Source organism: Takifugu flavidus, chromosome 14 (assembly GCF_003711565.1).
Source record: "Takifugu flavidus isolate HTHZ2018 chromosome 14, ASM371156v2, whole genome shotgun sequence".
In the NCBI taxonomy this organism is placed as follows: domain Eukaryota; kingdom Metazoa; phylum Chordata; class Actinopteri; order Tetraodontiformes; family Tetraodontidae; genus Takifugu; species Takifugu flavidus.
In genome coordinates, this window is record NC_079533.1 from 7,852,150 (window position 1) to 7,870,115 (window position 17,966).

Below are 17,966 nucleotides of genomic sequence, written 5' to 3' on the forward strand. Positions count from 1 at the left end.
GTGTGTGTGTGTGTGTGTGTGTGTGTGTGTGATTTTAAAAAATGTTGCAAGATATTATGTAACTGTTGTTGCTTTAAGAGAACTGACTTCTTTATTTCTGATGTCTCTTTTCAGACCAGCTGTATTGGACATTATGAAGCTGATACTGGCTGAGAGGAGCTTGATAACACACATCCAAACCCATAAACCCCCTCCACTGACAGCAGTTCATGTTTAAACTGCCTGTTCGACCATGTAAACTGCCTGTTCGACCTGCCTGTTCGACCATGTTGAGTCCTCACACAGGTAAACACTCTTACACACCTGGGACACAGACTCTAAGGTCTCACCTGATGGGCCCCCATCAGTGGTTTCTATGGGCCTTGAGCAGCTGATGACCCTTAACAACATCTATTCTTGAAATTCCCCAATGACAATCCTTTCATACAGGAGCAGAAATAGTCTCAACTTTCACCGAGATACTCAGAACTAGAGACCGCTATAAACTCCTGATAAACAACCAATCATTTTTTTAAATTAAAAAACTTAAATTGACCAAACTCCTCACCTTGTTGCAAACCAGTTATGAAACACTATGTACTATTTTATTTTTATTTTTTTTTAAATGAGAAAAGGACGAGAAAGCTCCTAATAAATCCTCGGGATTGGCGTTCACCAATAACCACCCAATTATACATTTAAAAATCCTTCCGCACGTACGGCACAAGTAGTGCGCCCACCTTGTGGACATTCATAATAACAATAACACTCGCGCTGTGTTATGTGCCTTTAAAATACACTGAATCATCCAACTGCTGAGAACCGTGAACTTTACTACAAAAATACGGACCTGCGATATTTTATAGCAAGTGACAAGTGATTAACAAGTGTACTGTCTCCCTCGTGTGGATAAACGGTAGTACTGCACCCACAGCTATTTATAACCGGCAGTGTTATATTAAACACAATATTATAGATCTATATTTAGGAACAGACCTGTTCTATACCACCATTAGTACAATAATTAATAATGATTAATGTAATAATAATTAATTCCATTAAATAAATCTGTCATGGAAGTTTATTCAGATTTTTGCACCTCTTTCAACTCTAATTTATCCTCACATTTAAGGGTACGCTCTTACCCAAACAACTGTGCACGACATACTACATAAAGTTATTAGAATATTCTTTTACACATTCACATACTTATGCACTAGATCCTTTCATTTTTAAAATAAATAAATCTTTTGTTTTTGCAGATTTAACGTAACATTCAATTGGACCAAATGCTCAAAAAACCGGTTCAGGAGCCTGAAGCTCTTTCTCAAGAATGTTTCCACCTGTGAGCACAATGTCCTGAGGTGAGGGGTGTGGTTATCCTGCAGGGAGCACTCGTGGTGGCAGTACACTTCCTGTTCAATGTTCAAATATGTGACTAACACAAGAATTCCTGCAAATATCGCGGCGCCTTGATTTACCAGGAAGGAAAACATTCCCCTCCAGTTAAGGTAAGGTTCCATAACCAACAAACACACTCTGTTTGCTGATGTAACTGTTGTGACTCCTACTCTGGCCCCACCTCCTCCTGTGCAATCAGCTCAACCACCACCACCTGGGCCCTCTCCTCCAGCTGCACCCAATCCGCCCAAACGACTCTGCACCCATAAAAGGCCCCTCTGCACTCAGGCCAGTGCTTGATCTAACTGATGTTTTGGCAACACGTCCCGTCGACCCAGCATCTCTCCAGGCTCCCCAGCGTCTCTCTGCGTCTTCCAGCGTCTTCCAGTGACTCCCAGCCTTCTCCAGCGTCTCCCCCTGCTCCTCTGCAACCTTCCTAGCCCCTCTTCCTCTGACTTCTTCCTCTTCCCCTTCCTCGGACGGATTTCCCCTGGCCTCTGGACACTTGGACTCCCCCACGGACTCTCGCCCCTGGATCTCGGACTTGGTTCGTCTGCTGCATCACGCCCCCTATAGTTTGTCTCGGCCTCTCTCCTCATTTAGTTTCTTCCCTCCTGTCTTTTTTTTGTTTCATTAAAACCGTCTGAGTTACTTTTAATTCCCGTGTCTGTCTGCCTTCTTTGGGGTTCCGCCACACTTGACCGCCAGTCCTCTCGAGCGTAACAGTAACATTTGTTAACTAAACACCTCGGTGAACGTGAACATGAAATATCTACTGTCAGGACAGGAGAAGAGAGTTTTGGAGGTTTCAGTTGGACTGTGTCATTGGCTGAGATAAATCACCCGGGTGGAGTCACAGTACAGTTTCTGCATCAGGGCACCAACAGTGGTTTTTGTTTTAGATTCCTTCACTGCCAGAACAGAAGGTGAGAGTAGAGAAGTAACTGACCCCTGGATCACATGAAGACAGCGACTGTTGGACGTTCCGCCGCTTGTATAGTTTTGTTTGTGTAAATCGTGTGTGTTTGACTTTAACCACAGATAACTTGCACAGGCGGGTGTGAAGCATGTTCCTGTGGTTTGTACCTGACGCCGCTGCTCCTGCTGATAGACCCACACGCATGCACGGGTAAATCCTGTCCCCATAACGCTGGAAAATGCTTTTTAAAGTGTGGCGCGATGATTGAGGGACTGACAGTTTAAGAATGAGGTGAATTTCTGGCCGTACTGTCAACACGCTGGTTGTACGACGGAGCTCTCAGCTGATACGCACACTTTGTGGTCATGGAACTGGAAGCGTTGGTGGTTGTGCAATAGATACTGGCTCAACATGAAGCTACAAGCGTAGAAAAGGGGGTGAATCACAATATAAAATCAACGTGGATGTTTATAAAAATGTCAAGTAGATGCCACAAAAGTATTGACAGACAGTATAGATATGAATTAATATTAATCACATTGGTTGTGACCATATGGTGCATCAGATACCAGATCAGTGTTGGTCACAGTTCTGTAGAACATCAGTATTCTAGAGTGTATGTTTAGTTGTGTCTACGGATGATTGATCAGGCAATAGTCGTGAAATAAGCTGGATTGGTGGTTATGAAGCAGAACACTGGACTCTCAGTCTTCCCAGACTGTGTCATGATCCAAGTTTCTACATGTGTGGGTTGAAACTGCACCCAAAACTGCCTGCGTCCAACAACGGATATCGAAACTTACCGGGTTAGACATCTGAAAACGTGTGAAAACGCATCATGTAGGGGAATGAATCCACTGATGACCACAGAGAAGTGCAGAGATGGTGCCAGCAGAAAGAAAATCTGCATATTTGCGTCTTTACACGGTTCCCCTCACACCCAGCTGCACATTTCTCACTGGCTGAATCTCAGAATCTAAATCTTCTGCCTCCACTGTCGTTTCCAGCTCAGGAATGTGCTGAATTCTTGAATCTGGATCTCAGTCACGCTTTCATCGGCACCAGCGTCAGAGTGAGGTTGCTGCTGTACACCAGTGAAAAAGGCATGTGTGGGACGCTCATGTCCCACACCGACCCAACAGCGCACCCCCAGTTTAACACCTCCAGACTGACCACCTTCCTCATCCACGGGTACAGGCCCACGGGGTCTCCACTACAGTGGCTGCCCACCATCACAGAGCTGCTGCTGGCCAGGACGGACATGAATCTCATCGTGGTGGACTGGAACAACGGAGCGGCCAACGTGAACTATTTCAAAGCAGTGGAAAACACACACACGGTGGCTGACAACCTCACCGCGTTTCTGGAAAAGCTGAAGGTGTGTGTGTGTGTGTGTGTGTGTGTGTGTGTGTGTGTGTGTGTGTGGTGTGTGTGTGTGTGTGTGTGTGTGTGTGTGTGTGTGTGGTGTGGTGTGTGTGTGTGTGTGAAGACGTCCTCAGGACAACCATAAACAAATGATGTCGAGTGTCATAATACACTGGGAATCATCGAATAACAGCTTTGTGGTTGTTTTCTTATTTCTTTCAGGAAAATGGCGTTTCCATGAGCTCCGTTCACATGATCGGAATCAGTCTCGGAGCTCATATATCCGGATTTGTTGGTGCCAATATGAACGGATCCATAGGAAGAATCACAGGTAGGAGTATTCAGATCGCTGATCTTGTTTCCACCGGCCGAAGAGGAAATGGTTGTTATCTATTTAAATTCTGCGGAAAGCAGAAATGTGACCTAAAGAAATCCCCATCTGAGTTAAAAATACAAAATAAATAAATTCTGCAACATTAGTGGGATGCAGACTTTGGCCTCTTCTGCTGCTTGTTTGATTACAACCATGTAAATAGTTCAAGCAATAAACAACTCATGGGTCCAAACTGTCCAGGCACAGTGAGGAACTTTGAATAACAGTTCAATAAACTAACCTTCATTACGGTGCAGAAGCACCTATTATCATATAGGTTAAAATTACATGTGACCTTAATTTGATCCCGTAATAATCCCAGTGGATCCTGGAGATCTGATGTAGAATGTGACCTTTGCAGCCTTGGATCCTGCTGGTCCTCAGTTTACTGGAACTCTTCTCAAGGACAGACTGGACCCCTCTGATGCCCAGTTTGTGGACGTCCTGCACACAGACATTGATGGTCAGTTTCTTTGCAGATATGGCAACAGTGCGCGTGTGTGTGTGTGTGTGTGTGTGTTGTGTGTGTGTGGGTGTGTGTGTGTGTGTGTGTGTGGGTGTGTGTGTGTGCGTGTGCGTGCGTGCGTGTGTGTGTGTGTGTGTGTGTGTGTGTGCCATATTTGTACGTACAGATGTATAAACAAACAAGCGAAATCGGGGACGTATTCTAGGTTTGTGTCTTACATTTTATGCACATTGTTTATGTGGCTTAAGGCAGATTTTAGGAATCGTACATGTAGATAAGATAAAATATATTTTATTCATCCCACAGTTGGGAGGTTTAGTCAGCTTCATTGACCCTGTTGTGCACATTTTACCCTCTCTCTTTCAATTTACTAGTTACTGTCATTGTTGTTGTTACTTAGAAAATAGTTTATAGGTGTTGTTTTGGTGCATTGAAACTGTACATGTGTCTTTGTGTGAAACTGTGTTGTGTACATTAAGGATGACTGTTGTCATGTGCTGCCTGTGTTAACAGCCCTGGGCTTCAGGGAGCCGCTGGGCCACATAGATTTCTATCCCAATGCTGGAACAGACCAGCCTGGCTGCCCAAAGACCATCTTCTCTGGTACGTTCTAATCGTGTCATTAAATGCATTTGAAGATGTACCGAAAAGGTTTGAAGGGAAATCCACAATGGAAACGATCCACTTTCTCGATACAGGATCGTCCTATTTCAAATGTGACCACCAGAGGTCAGTGTTCCTCTACATGGAGACTATTAAACGGGTGTGTGAGCGCAAAGCTTACCCCTGCGAGTCCTACCGAGGTTTCCTGGACGGCCTCTGCACCAGCTGTGAACGCTTTGGTGATGCTGGGTGTCCCGTGTTTGGTTAGTGCTGTCAATCACCGACCTCTAAATGAACACATTGTTAGGTTCATTGACGTATCAGATAAATACGACTTTATTTTCCATCTTTGGTATTTACACTATATTTGAATTCATTCACGAGTCCCATGTTGAAAGGTAAATGAGTGTTTCTGTGACCTCCAGGTTATGATGTAACAGGGTGGAAAGACGTCCTGCTGAAGCTCAACCAGACAACAACGTACTTCACCACAAACCCAGCCTCTCCATTCTGCAGTGAGTAATTATCATAGGATCGAACCCTCAATACCCTCATAACCCTTTTCATTGTTATGCTGATGACACTCAGCTCTATTTATCCATGAAACCCGAGGAGACAGAGAAGTTAATGAAGCTCCAGACCTGTCTTAAAGACATAAAGTCCTGGATGTCTTCAAATTTCCTCCTCCTTAACCCAGGAAAAACTGAGGTCATGGTGTTTGGTCCTGAACCTCTCAGGGATAGATTGGATCACATGATCACTCTAGATGGTATCTCATTAACATCTAGTCTCTCTGTGAGGAATCTAGGAGTAACTTTTGATCAAAATCTCTCCTTCAACTCACACATTAAATTAGTCTCTAGAAGTGCCTTTTTTCACTTGAGGAACATCTCAAAGATCAGGAGGCTACTGATGCAGCGTGATGCTGAAAAGTTAGTCCATGCATTTGTTACTTCCAGGCTGGACTACTGTAACTCCTTATTATTAGGGTGTCCAAACAACTCTTTAAGAAGCCTCCAGTTGATCCAAAATGCTGCAGCCAGAGTTCTGACAGGTATTGACAAAAGAGATCACATTACTCCTGTACTGGCGTCACTTCAATGGCTGCCCGTTAAATTTAGAATAATTTTTAAAACCCTTCTTCTGACCTACAAGGTCCTCAGAGGCCTAGCTCCATCCTACTTGGAGGAGCTAGTGATACCCTATCAGCCCAATAAACCGCTCCGCTCTCAGAATGCTGGTCTACTTGTGGTTCCCAGAGTTTCCAGGAGTAGAATGGGGGGCCGAGCATTTAGCTACCAGGCCCCCCTGCTATGGAACCAGCTCCCTGTCCAGGTACGGGAGGCTGACTCCATCGCTACTTTTAAGATCAGACTCAAAACCTACCTCTTTGAAAAAGCTTACTGTTACTAATTCAGTAGTTCCAGTTTCTATCATAGACAGACAAATTATCATACTTAGGGGGTCGTCTAATCGTTAGGTCACATCTTAGTTATGCTGTTATAGGCCAAGGCTGCCGGGGTCCGGAAACATGATCACCTGACAGGCCTCTGTCACTCCACTGGGTCATGGTTTCCTCTCCTTTCCTCTCCTCATCAAGCAGACTAGTTATGCTGATTCTTGTGTAGTTTTTCTGCTTCTCCCCCCCCCCCCCTATTTATTTACAGGTATCACTGCCATCGGAGCTGCATAATGACCTCCAGCCCTGCTGAAGTGATTGTGCATCATATTTTTTGTGTGTGTTTCTGTGCTCTGTGCCTCTCCTCTCCTCTCCTCTCCTCTCCTCTCCTCTCCTCTCCTCTCCTCTCCTCTCCTCTCCTCTCCCCTCCTTCTCCTTTTCCTCTCCCTCTCCTCTTCTTTCCTCTCCTCTTTCCCCTCCTCCTCCTTCTCCTCTCCTCTACCTCCCCTTCACTCTACCTCTCCTCTCCTCTACCCCTCTCCTCTCCTACCTATCCTATCCTCTACCTGTCCTCCCTCCTCTCCTCTCTTTACCCAGCCGGCCATCAGCAGGAGGGTCCCCCTACATGAGCCTGGTCCTGCTCAAGGTTTCTTCCTGTTAAAGGGGAGTTTTTCCTTGCCACTGTTGCTTGTCTGGGGTCAGGCCCTGGGATTCTGGAAAGCGCCTTGAAACAATTTTGATTGTATAAGACGCTATATAAATAAAGATTGATTGATTGATTGAATAACGCTGATGTTAAAGGGGTTGCTGAGGCAGCAGGAGCGCACTGCTGTCCGCTTCACTGACGCACATTCACATGCTGAATCCTCTCCTGGCTGGCTGAATTTTGGCTACACTACACTATCACTTTAGATATTTGCAGAAAATGAAGCCCTTAAACGTAAAATCTGCCAATAATAATAATTCTTTTTCTTATTTCCACACTCCTGTTTAAATTCACGCTCTGCTCTCAGTGACCAAGTACAGGGTAGAAGTGATGATCTGGAACAAGGCCGCGCGATGGGGGCGTCTAACGGTCAAACTCCACGGTGCTGACCAGGAAGCAGTGGCAACTATTGACCAGTAAGTGGTCGGCTGAATTCTGCCGCATCCGCCTGTCGCCACGCTCTCACGAGCCCGCGTGTTTATTGCTCACACCAGCGCAGCGTTCGAGTTCAAAAGGTTCACTGGGACCAGGTTGCTCGCCCAGTTTGATAAGGACGTCAAATCTGTGATGAAGATGTCGCTCAAGTTCTCCACTGGGAACGTGTTGCAACCCAAGAATAGGCTCCGGTTCTGCGAGTCCGCCTCACACCTCTAGAGGGTCGGGAGAGGTGAGCAGTCGCTGCGGGTCCTCGTCCGGCTCCAGACGTACAGAAACACTGACCCGCTTGTCTTTGCAGGCCTCTCTGTTGGTATGATGTCGTTGTGGAGGAGGACAGAGAGGTCACCTTCAGGCCCCTCCCCTGCCAAGACTCCAACTTCTGAGACTAAACCGACCCGAGTTCCTGCTCAAGGATTCCCCAGCACGCTCGGGTTCCGCTGTACAAGGACAGGATAAAACCGGCACGGACGTGATCGCTGGAAGTGACCCACCAAATTTTAAATATGATTTAATATATGCATTTTACTATTTAAGAATTTTTTTTTAAATGCTGTTGAAATGAAAAGACAAATCAGTCAAACTGAATTTATCTTTTTCTCTGTTTTTTCCTCTTATTCATTTCATCACTGCTCTGGCCAGTGTAGCTCCATCACCAAGTCAGCTTTAATTTAACACGACGTCACTTTATTTATTTGTACGTATATGAATTAAAACTAAAGAAAATAGTATCAGGCTATTCACAGTGTTTTCCTCGATTGTATCTGAGCTCCAAAGGCAAAAGGGACATTTGAAAGGCGACAGAAGCTTCAGGTTGGCGATGGCGGCGTAAGACAGAAACAGTGTAGAAACCACACAAAATAAAACATTTGATACAAGTGTGGACCTCCAACAGGAAGTGGAACATGATATCTGGCAGCAGTCTCTGCGGGACGGGACCATACGTCACTGTGGCCGTCCCTGCCTTGGTCAGCCTGAGGAGTCGTGTGGAGATACGTGTGCACGGCTTTATCTGCTGCTCTTACAGCATACTCTACACTGATAATAAAATATAAAATATAAAAAGCTGCTTTAACAGGATTATTGGTCGATTGTTAGGAGTTAGCTAAAAATATGATCTAATCTACAACAATAAAAACTATTTCACTGTTATTGCATAAGCTCCTGATTCAAGGCGGTGTTGTCTCACCAGTTAAATCCATATTTCACATCCACAGAGGTAAACTGTCATGTCAAATCTGACATCAGTTTGAAGTAAAGCTTCCTCATTTCAGCCAAAATCACGCGGATCTTATTTTCCCTGACTTACCCTGCGAGGTCCCCCTCTCTGGCGAGACGCCTGTTGCTGCTGGGCATTGTTGTTGTTGTTGTTGTGGCCTCGGCCTCGTCTCTTCCCAGCCATCTCTGCCTCCAACACCTCTGCGTCCTCTCAGCAGCACAGTACCAGGAGGAATTACCCCGCTCTTATTTTGTAATCCGTCCCGTCGGCCCAGCTGACCCTGATGACGGAAGAAGGCGAGCAAAGTTCAAACCGGCACAGTTGCGCAGGGGTTTCCTGAAAACACTCACTCTTTATCCTTCTGCGTGCGCGCAAAGGCCTTTATGGAATTACGCGGAACACGAATCTTAAATCGGACGCCATAAACCTGAATTTTAAAGCCTTTAAATGTGATAAGATAAATGAATCAAGAGGGGAAATAAAAATATCAGCCCAGAGCCTGCAGACAGCCTTTGGAACCGCACCTGCGGTGTGTGTGTGTGTGTGTGTGTGTGTGTGTGTGTGTGGTGTGTGTGTGTGTGTGTGTGATTTTAAAAAATGTTGCAAGATATTATGTAACTGTTGTTGCTTTAAGAGAACTGACTTCTTTATTTCTGATGTCTCTTTTCAGACCAGCTGTATTGGACATTATAAAGCTGATACTGGCTGAGAGGAGCTTGATAACACACATCCAAACCCATAAACCCCCTCCACTGACAACAGTTCATGTTTAAACTGCCTGTTCGACCATGTTCTTTCCACATATTTTGAAGACAACATGAAACCTTTCTTCCACCTACAACACGGTGTTGAGTCCTCACACAGGTAAACACTCTTACACACCTGGGACACAGACTCTAAGGTCTCACCTGATGGGCCCCCATCAGTGGTTTCTATGGGCCTTGAGCAGCTGATGACCCTTAACAACATCTATTCTTGAAACTCCCCAATGACAATCCTTTCATACAGGAGCAGAAATAGTCTCAACTTTCACCGAGATACTCAGAACTAGAGACGGCTATAAACTCCTGATAAACAACCAATCATTTTTTTTAAATTAAAAAACTTAAATTGACCAAACTCCTCACTTTGTTGCAAACCAGTTATGAAACACTATGTACTATTTTATTTTTATTTTTTTTAAATGAGAAAAGGACGAGAAAGCTCCTAATAAATCCTCGGGATTGGCGTTCACCAATAACCACCCAATTATACATTTAAAAATCCTTCCGCACGTACGGCGCAAGTAGTGCGCCCACCTTGAGGACACTCATAATAACAATAACACTCGCTGTGTTATTTATGTGCCTTTAAAATACACTGAATCATCCAACTGCTGAGAACCGTGAACTTTACTACAAAAATACGGACCTGCGATATTTTATAGCAAGTGACAAGTGATTAACAAGTGTACTGTCTCCCTCGTGTGGATAAATGGTAGTACTGCACCCACAGCTATTTATAACCGGCAGTGTTATATTAAACACAATATTATAGATCTATATTTAGGAACAGACCTGTTCTATACCACCATTAGTACAATAATTACTAATGATTAATGTAATAATAATTAATTCCATTAAATAAATCTGTCATGGAAGTTTATTCAGATTTTTGCACCTCTTTCAACTCTAATTTATCCTCACATTTAAGGGTACGCTCTTACCCAAACAACTGTGCACGACATACTACATAAAGTTATTAGAATATTCTTTTACACATTCACATACTTATGCACTAGATCCTTTCATTTCGTAAAATAAATAAATCTTTTGTTTTTGCAGATTTAACGTAACATTCAATTGGACCAAATGCTCAAAAAAACCGGTTCAGGAGCCTGAAGCTCTTTCTCAAGAATGTTTCCACCTGTGAGCACAATGTCCTGAGGTGAGGGGTGTGGTTATCCTGCAGGGAGCACTCGTGGTGGCAGTACACTTCCTGTTCAATGTTCAAATATGTGACTAACACAAGAATTCCTGCATATATCGCGGCGCCTTGATTTACCAGGAAGGAAAACATTCCCCTCCAGTTAAGGTAAGGTTCCATAACCAACAAACACACTCTGTTTGCTGATGTAACATTTGTTAACTAAACACCTCAGTGAACGTGAACATGAAATATCTACTGTCAGGACAGAGAGAAGAGAGTTTTGGAGATTTCAGTTTCAGTTGGACTGTGTCATTGGCTGAGATAAATCACCCGGGTGGAGTCACAGTACAGTTTCTGCATCAGGGCACCAACAGCGGTTTTTGTTTTAGATTCCTTCACTGCCAGAACAGAAAGGTGAGTAGAGAAGTAACTGACCCCTGGATCACATGAAGACAGCGACTGTTTGGACGTTCCGCCGCTTGTATAGTTTGTGTAAATCGTGTGTGTTTGACTTTAACCACAGATAACTTGCACAGGCGGGTGTGAAGCATGTTCCTGTGGTTGTACCTGACGCCGCTGCTCCTGCTGATAGACCCACACGCATGCACGGGTAAATCCTGTCCCCATAACGCTGGAAAATGCTTTTTTAAAGTGTGGCGCGATGATTGAGGGACTGACAGTTTAAGAATGAGGTGAATTTCTGGCCGTACTGTCAACACGCCGGTTGTGGGAAACCACTACGACGGAACTCTCAGCTGATACGCACACTTTGTGGTCATGGAACTGGAAGCGTTGGTGGTTGTGCAATAGATACTGGCTCAACATGAAGCTGTCAAAATGGCGTAGAAAAGGGGGTGAATCACAATATAAAATCAACGTGGATGTTTATAAAAATGTCAAGTAGATGCCACAAAAGTATTGACATACAGTATAGATATGAATTAATATTAATCACATTGGTTGTGACCATATGGTGCATCAGATACCAGATCAGTGTTGGTCACAGTTCTGTAGAACATCAGTATTCTAGAGTGTATGTTTAGTTGTGTCTACAGATGATTGATCAGGCAATAGTGGTGAAATAAGCTGGATTGGTGGTTATGAAGCAGAACACTGGACTCTCAGTCTTCCCAGACTGTGTCATGATCCAAGTTTTCTACATGTGTGGGTTGAAACTGCACCCAAAACTGCCTGCGTCCAACAACGGATATCGAAACTTAACCGGGTTAGACATCTGAAAACGTGTGAAAACACATCATGTGGGGGAATGAATCCACTGATGACCACAGAGAAGTGCAGAGATGGTGCCAGCAGAAAGAAAATCTGCATATTTGCGTCTTTACACGGTTCCCCTCACACCCAGCTGCACATTTCTCACTGGCTGAATCTCAGAATCTAAATCTTCTGCCTCCACTGTCGTTTCCAGCTCAGGAATGTGCTGAATTCGTGGATCTGGACCTCAGTCACGCTTTCATCGGCACCAGCGTCAGAGTGAGGTTGCTGCTGTACACCAGTGAAAAAGGCATGTGTGGGACGCTCATGTCCCACACCGACCCAACAGCGCACCCCCAGTTTAACACCTCCAGACTGACCACCTTCCTCATCCACGGGTACAGGCCCACGGGGTCTCCACCACGGTGGCTGCCCACCATCACAGAGCTGCTGCTGGCCAGGACGGACATGAATCTCATCGTGGTGGACTGGAACAACGGAGCGGCCACCGTGAACTATTTCAAAGCAGTGGAAAACACACACACGGTGGCTGACAACCTCACCGCGTTTCTGGAAAAGCTGAAGGTGTGTGTGTGTGTGTGTGTGTGAAGACGTCCTCAGGACAACCGTAAACAAATGATGTCGAGTGTCATAATACACTGGGAATCATCGAATAACAGCTTTGTGGTTGTTTTCTTATTTCTTTCAGGAAAATGGCGTTTCCATGAGCTCCGTTCACATGATCGGAATCAGTCTCGGAGCTCATATATCCGGATTTGTTGGTGCCAATATGAACGGATCCATAGGAAGAATCACAGGTAGGAGTATTCAGATCGCTGATCTTGTTTCCACCGGCCGAAGAGGAAATGGTTGTTATCTATTTAAATTCTGCGGAAAGCAGAAATGTGACCTAAAGAAATCCCCATCTGAGTTAAAAATACAAAAGAAATAAATAAATTCTGCAACATTAGTGGGATGCAGACTTTGGCCTCTTCTGCTGCTTGTTTGATTACAACCATGTAAATAGTTCAAGCAATAAACAACTCGTGGGTCCAAACTGTCCAGGCACAGTGAGGAACTTTGAATAACAGTTCAATAAACTAACCTTCATTACGGTGCAGAAGCACTTATTATCATATAGGTTAAAATTACACATGACCTTAATTTGATCCCGTAATAATCCCAGTGGATCCTGGAGATCTGATGTAGAATGTGACCTTTGCAGCCTTGGATCCTGCTGGTCCTCAGTTTACTGGAACTCTTCTCAAGGACAGACTGGACCCCTCTGATGCCCAGTTTGTGGACGTCCTGCACACAGACATTGATGGTCAGTTTCTTTGTAGATATGGAAACAGTGTGTGTGTGTGTGTGTGTGTGTGTGTGTGTGTGTGTGTGTGTGTGTGTGTGTGTGTGTGTGTGGTTGTGTGTGTGTGTGCCATATTTGTATTTACAGATGTATAAACAAACAAGCGAAATCGGGGACGTATTCTAGGTTTGTGTCTTACATTTTATGCACATTGTTTATGTGGCTTAAGGCAGATTTTAGGAATCGTACATGTAGATAAGATAAAATATATTTTATTCATCCCACAGTTGGGAGGTTTAGTCAGCTTCATTGACCCTGTTGTGCACATTTTACCCTCTCTCTTTCAATTTACTAGTTACTGTCATTGTTGTTGTTTCTTAGAAAATAGTTTATAGGTGTTGTGTAACTTGTTTTGGTGCATTGAAACTGTACATGTGTCTTTGTGTGAAACTGTACATGTGTGTTGTGTACATTAAGGATGACTGTTGTCATGTGCTGCCTGTGTTAACAGCCCTGGGCTTCAGGGAGCCGCTGGGCCACATAGATTTCTATCCCAATGCTGGAACAGACCAGCCTGGCTGCCCAAAGACCATCTTCTCTGGTACGTTCTAATCGTGTCATTAAATGCATTTGAAGATGTACCGAAAAGGTTTGAAGGGAAATCCACAATGGAAACGATCCACTTTCTCGATACAGGATCGTCCTATTTCAAATGTGACCACCAGAGGTCAGTGTTCCTCTACATGGAGTCCATTAAACGGGTGTGTGAGCACAAAGCTTACCCCTGCGAGTCCTACCGAGGTTTCCTGGACGGCCTCTGCACCAGCTGTGAACGCTTTGGTGATGCTGGGTGTCCCGTGTTTGGTTAGTGCTGTCAATCACCGACCTCTAAATGAACACATTGTTAGGTTCATTGACGTATCAGATAAATACGACTTTATTTTCCATCTTTGGTATTTGCACTATATTTAAATTCATTCACGAGTCCCGTGTTGAAAGGTAAATGAGTGTTTCTGTGACCTCCAGGTTATGATGTAACAGGGTGGAAAGACGTCCTGCTGAAGCTCAACCAGACAAAAACGTACTTCACCACAAACCCAGCCTCTCCATTCTGCAGTGAGTAATTATCATAGGATCGAACCCTCAATAACGCTGATGTTAAAGGGGTTGCTGAGGCAGCAGGAGCGCACTGCTGTCCGCTTCACTGACGCACGTTCACATGCTGAATCCTCTCCTGGCTGGCTGAATTTTGGCTACACTACACTATCACTTTAGATATTTGCAGAAAATGAAGCCCTTAAACGTAAAATCTGCCAATAATAATAATTCTTTTTCTTATTTCCACACTCCTGTTTAAATTCACGCTCTGCTCTCAGTGACCAAGTACAGGGTAGAAGTGATGATCTGGAACAAGGCCGCGCGATGGGGGCGTCTAACGGTCAAACTCCACGGTGCTGACCAGGAAGCAGTGGCAACTATTGACCAGTAAGTGGTCGGCTGAATTCTGCCGCATCCGCCTGTCGTCGCGCTCTCACGAGCCCGCGTGTTTATTGCTCACACCAGCGCAGCGTTCGAGTTCAAAAGGTTCACTGGGACCAGGTTGCTCGCCCAGTTTGATAAGGACGTCAAATCTGTGATGAAGATGTCGCTCAAGTTCTCCACTGGGAACGTGTTGCAACCCAAGAATAAGCTCCGGGTTCTGCGAGTCCGCCTCACACCTCTAGAGGGTCGGGAGAGGTGAGCAGTCGCTGCGGGTCCTCGTCCGGCTCCAGACGTACAGAAACACTGACCCGCTTGTCTTTGCAGGCCTCTCTGTCGGTATGACGTCGTTGTGGAGGAGGACAGAGAGGTCACCTTCAGGCCCCTCCCCTGCCAAGACTCCAACTTCTGAGACTAAACCGACCCGAGTTCCTGCTCGAGGATTCCCCAGCACGCTCGGGTTCCGCTGTACAAGGACAGGATAAAACCGGCGCGGACGTGATCGCTGGAAGTGACCCACCAAATTTTAAATATGATTTAATATATGCATTTTACTATTTAAGAGACTTTTTTTAAATGCTGTTGAAATGAAAAGACAAATCAGTCAAACTGAATTTATCTTTTTCTCTCTGTTTTTTCCTCTTATTCATTTCATCAATGCTCTGGCCACTGTAGCTCCATCACCAAGTCAGCTTTAATTTAACACAACGTCACTTTATTTATTTGTACGTATATGAATTAAAACTGTAAAGAAAATAGTATCAGACTATTCACAGTGTTTTCCTCGATTGTATCTGAGCTCCAAAGGCAAAAGGGACATTTGAAAGGCGACAGAAGCTTCAGGTTGGCGATGGCGGCGTAAGACAGAAACAGTGTAGAAACCACACAAAATAAAACATTTGATACAAGTCTGGACCTCCAACAGGAAGTGGAACATGATATCTGGCAGCAGTCTCTGCGGGACGGGACCATACGTCACTGTGGCCGTCCCTGCCTTGGTCAGCCTGAGGAGTGGCTTCACTTCCCCACGTGTTTCTTCAAACGCTGGATCTCCATCTGAAGCACAAAGCAGTTCGGACATGTTCGTCTCCCGCTTTACTCTCCCCTCTCCAGCGTTCACGTCCTCACCTGTAGCGTCAGCCGGATCCGTTTCTCCTCATCCAGCTCGCTCATCAGCTCTTTGATTTCTTTGCTGGAACACATCAAAGCTGTTAGCGTGGCGCCGCCTCAGAGGGCCACAGAGGCAGGATTTTTCAGAGTCCTACTTGTGCTGAGTCTTCATCTGATTGAACTGGTCCCTCAGGTCTCTCAGCTCCGTCCGCAGCTGCTCCACTTCTGCCGGAGACGGGTGCCTACCGGGCTGGGGGTCAGAGGTCGCACGCGATGCTGGGTTTAAGATGGCGGACAGAGCCTTGGGTAGCAGCGAGGAGAAGGACTGTGTCTGTACACCTTTGGGTACGGTGACCTCTCCGCTGGTCACATCAGAGTGTTCGTTAGGCTGATTCACTTGTTCCTCCTCCATCGTGTCTGTTGACTGTAAAGAAAAACCAGCAGCCAGAGTTACATAAAGTTTAAAGTTACATTTATTAGAACTGTTTTGCCCAACAAGGTACTTGAAAATAACCTCCACCCTATTTAACAGATCTGATTACAAGTTGTTCTCTTGTCCCAAACTCAATTTTCAATGAATCGGTGTTATTGTTATTTCTGGTTGAATATAAGCTTAACACCATTAAGCTCGTTTATTTTTGCTCAAAAATCTGAAGTTTTTCCTTCAAACAACACAGATCATCTGGCCTGAACTTTAACTTGAATGTTGACCTTTGCTCATAGGCCAGGTTTTACTAACATAAGAACTCATAATATAATTGATGTTTCACACGGATTTTACAATAAGTAACTGCATTCTCCCGTACGTTAATGTGAACTCAGCTTGCAGATATCAGACATTTTCCCCTGGTGTTGAAGGATATTTGTTCTGCTCTGGTGTGGCTGTAGTTAAATTTATCTCAAGGACAGATGAGACACAAACAGTCCAGACTGTCTCTGGCTGAAGTCACACTTGCTACTCGACTAAAAAAGTAGAAACTTGCCGGAGTCTGAAGGTCAGACTGTGACCTCTCATCTGCGGCGAGGGAAACCCGCTCATCCAGCTTCTCCCCGACCGACACGATTGATTCAAACTCTTCTGCTTCTGGGAGATAAACAGAGCACAAACCTCACAGACCCAGACGCCACCCAAAGCCAGCAGGAGCGTGCGGTGTTAGAGAGCGTTAGTGTTTCCACCGGAAGTGGCAGCAGCAGCAGGCGTGAGAAGAGTTCTGCAGCTTACCGGGCATCAGGGCTGAGCTATAGCTGCCCATCAGGACCCAGAGAGGCTTTACATCTACAGACGACACACGGGATGCTGATCATAACAGCGCCGCCATTTTAGTTTGCATTGAGATAACTTTGTCAGGGTGGAGGGGGGGTGGGGGGTGCAGCTGTCTCTCATGCCTCTGCCAAAAATGTGCAACACATGCTGGAACAAATGGAGAGGGAACCACAAGTGCCACATTACCCGGTTGTTAGTCACCACAATGGGCCGATTAGGTCATTCTGGTCAGTGGCGGCGAGATGACCAGGCGCAAACACTCACCTGGGTCGTCTGTCAACGGCGGTGAGGCGCAGCAGCATCTGTGGTAACGCAACACCTCCCATTGTAACCACGGGGTGCTGCGCAGAATGTTGTGATGAGGGATGGTACTGTCGGGGGCTAAGTTTAGCTCCAGATCGGGGGAGGGGGTCTGAAATACCCACAGGACAGAGGGACGGGTGTCACACACTGGAGGGTGAGGGGCTCTTTTAAAAGTCACACACGCTCGCAGGAGTGCAGTCACACAAATAACGTTTGATATTAAACTGTTTTTTTCTGGTTCACAGCAGAAATATTCATATTATTTGCGTGAGTTTCGGTTCGTGTCCCCCACAATCCAACAGCCATACGTTAGCAAAACAACGTAGTAGTAAACAGCAACATGGACGAGGAGGAAAGGAAGAGATCAAGAGGACACACTTAAGGGATTACAAATGAAAACATGTTGTCTCAAGGACAAGAGAGCTTTAAAAACAGATTCAATCTGAATCACTCCCCTTTTTTGCGGAACAAATTCATTTTCCAGAGCAGAAACCACACAAATGACAAGATAATCCACAA

At 45.2% G+C, this 17,966-nt stretch overlaps 3 protein-coding genes across 7 annotated transcripts; 2 read left to right on the forward strand and 1 right to left on the reverse strand.

The window, feature by feature from the left end:
- The first annotated feature begins 266 nt into the window (after positions 1–266).
- LOC130537739 (lipase member H-like) lies at positions 267–8,371 on the forward strand. Its single transcript, XM_057054748.1, is given in 11 exon segments — positions 267–285; positions 3,307–3,677; positions 3,887–3,995; positions 4,399–4,500; positions 5,017–5,106; positions 5,202–5,369; positions 5,532–5,621; positions 7,519–7,627; positions 7,706–7,836; positions 7,839–7,878; positions 7,948–8,371. Coding segments are annotated over 11 exon segments (1,314 nt in total). The 3' UTR covers positions 8,033–8,371.
- LOC130537075 (lipase member H-like) lies at positions 1,429–15,529 on the forward strand. Of its 4 annotated transcripts, none has more exons than XM_057053496.1 (12): positions 1,429–1,490; positions 11,041–11,187; positions 11,297–11,383; positions 12,200–12,570; positions 12,695–12,803; positions 13,211–13,312; positions 13,803–13,892; positions 13,988–14,155; positions 14,318–14,407; positions 14,668–14,776; positions 14,855–15,028; positions 15,098–15,529. In XM_057053496.1, the coding sequence occupies exons 3-12, from the start codon at positions 11,323–11,325 to the stop codon at positions 15,180–15,182; spliced, it is 1,359 nt and encodes a 452-aa protein (XP_056909476.1). In that variant the 5' UTR covers positions 1,429–1,490; positions 11,041–11,187; positions 11,297–11,322; the 3' UTR covers positions 15,183–15,529. The 4 variants fall into 4 exon arrangements, with proteins under 4 accessions (XP_056909476.1, XP_056909474.1, XP_056909475.1 ...); XM_057053494.1 differs by lacking the exon at positions 1,429–1,490 and adding an exon at positions 10,786–10,938 and having other exon boundaries at positions 11,036–11,187; XM_057053495.1 differs by lacking the exon at positions 1,429–1,490 and adding an exon at positions 10,803–10,938.
- Positions 15,464–17,836, reverse strand: si:dkey-71d15.2 (SH3 domain-containing kinase-binding protein 1). Of its 2 annotated transcripts, XM_057053501.1 has the most exons (6): positions 17,409–17,836; positions 17,103–17,156; positions 16,864–16,964; positions 16,036–16,304; positions 15,899–15,962; positions 15,464–15,826 (listed from the first exon to the last, which is right to left on the reverse strand). In XM_057053501.1, exons 2-6 carry the CDS (start codon positions 17,131–17,133, stop codon positions 15,788–15,790), a joined length of 504 nt encoding a protein of 167 aa, XP_056909481.1. In that variant the 5' UTR covers positions 17,134–17,156; positions 17,409–17,836; the 3' UTR covers positions 15,464–15,787. The 2 variants fall into 2 exon arrangements, with proteins under 2 accessions (XP_056909481.1, XP_056909479.1); XM_057053499.1 differs by having other exon boundaries at positions 17,103–17,836.
- Between the last annotated feature and the right edge of the window lie 130 nt (positions 17,837–17,966).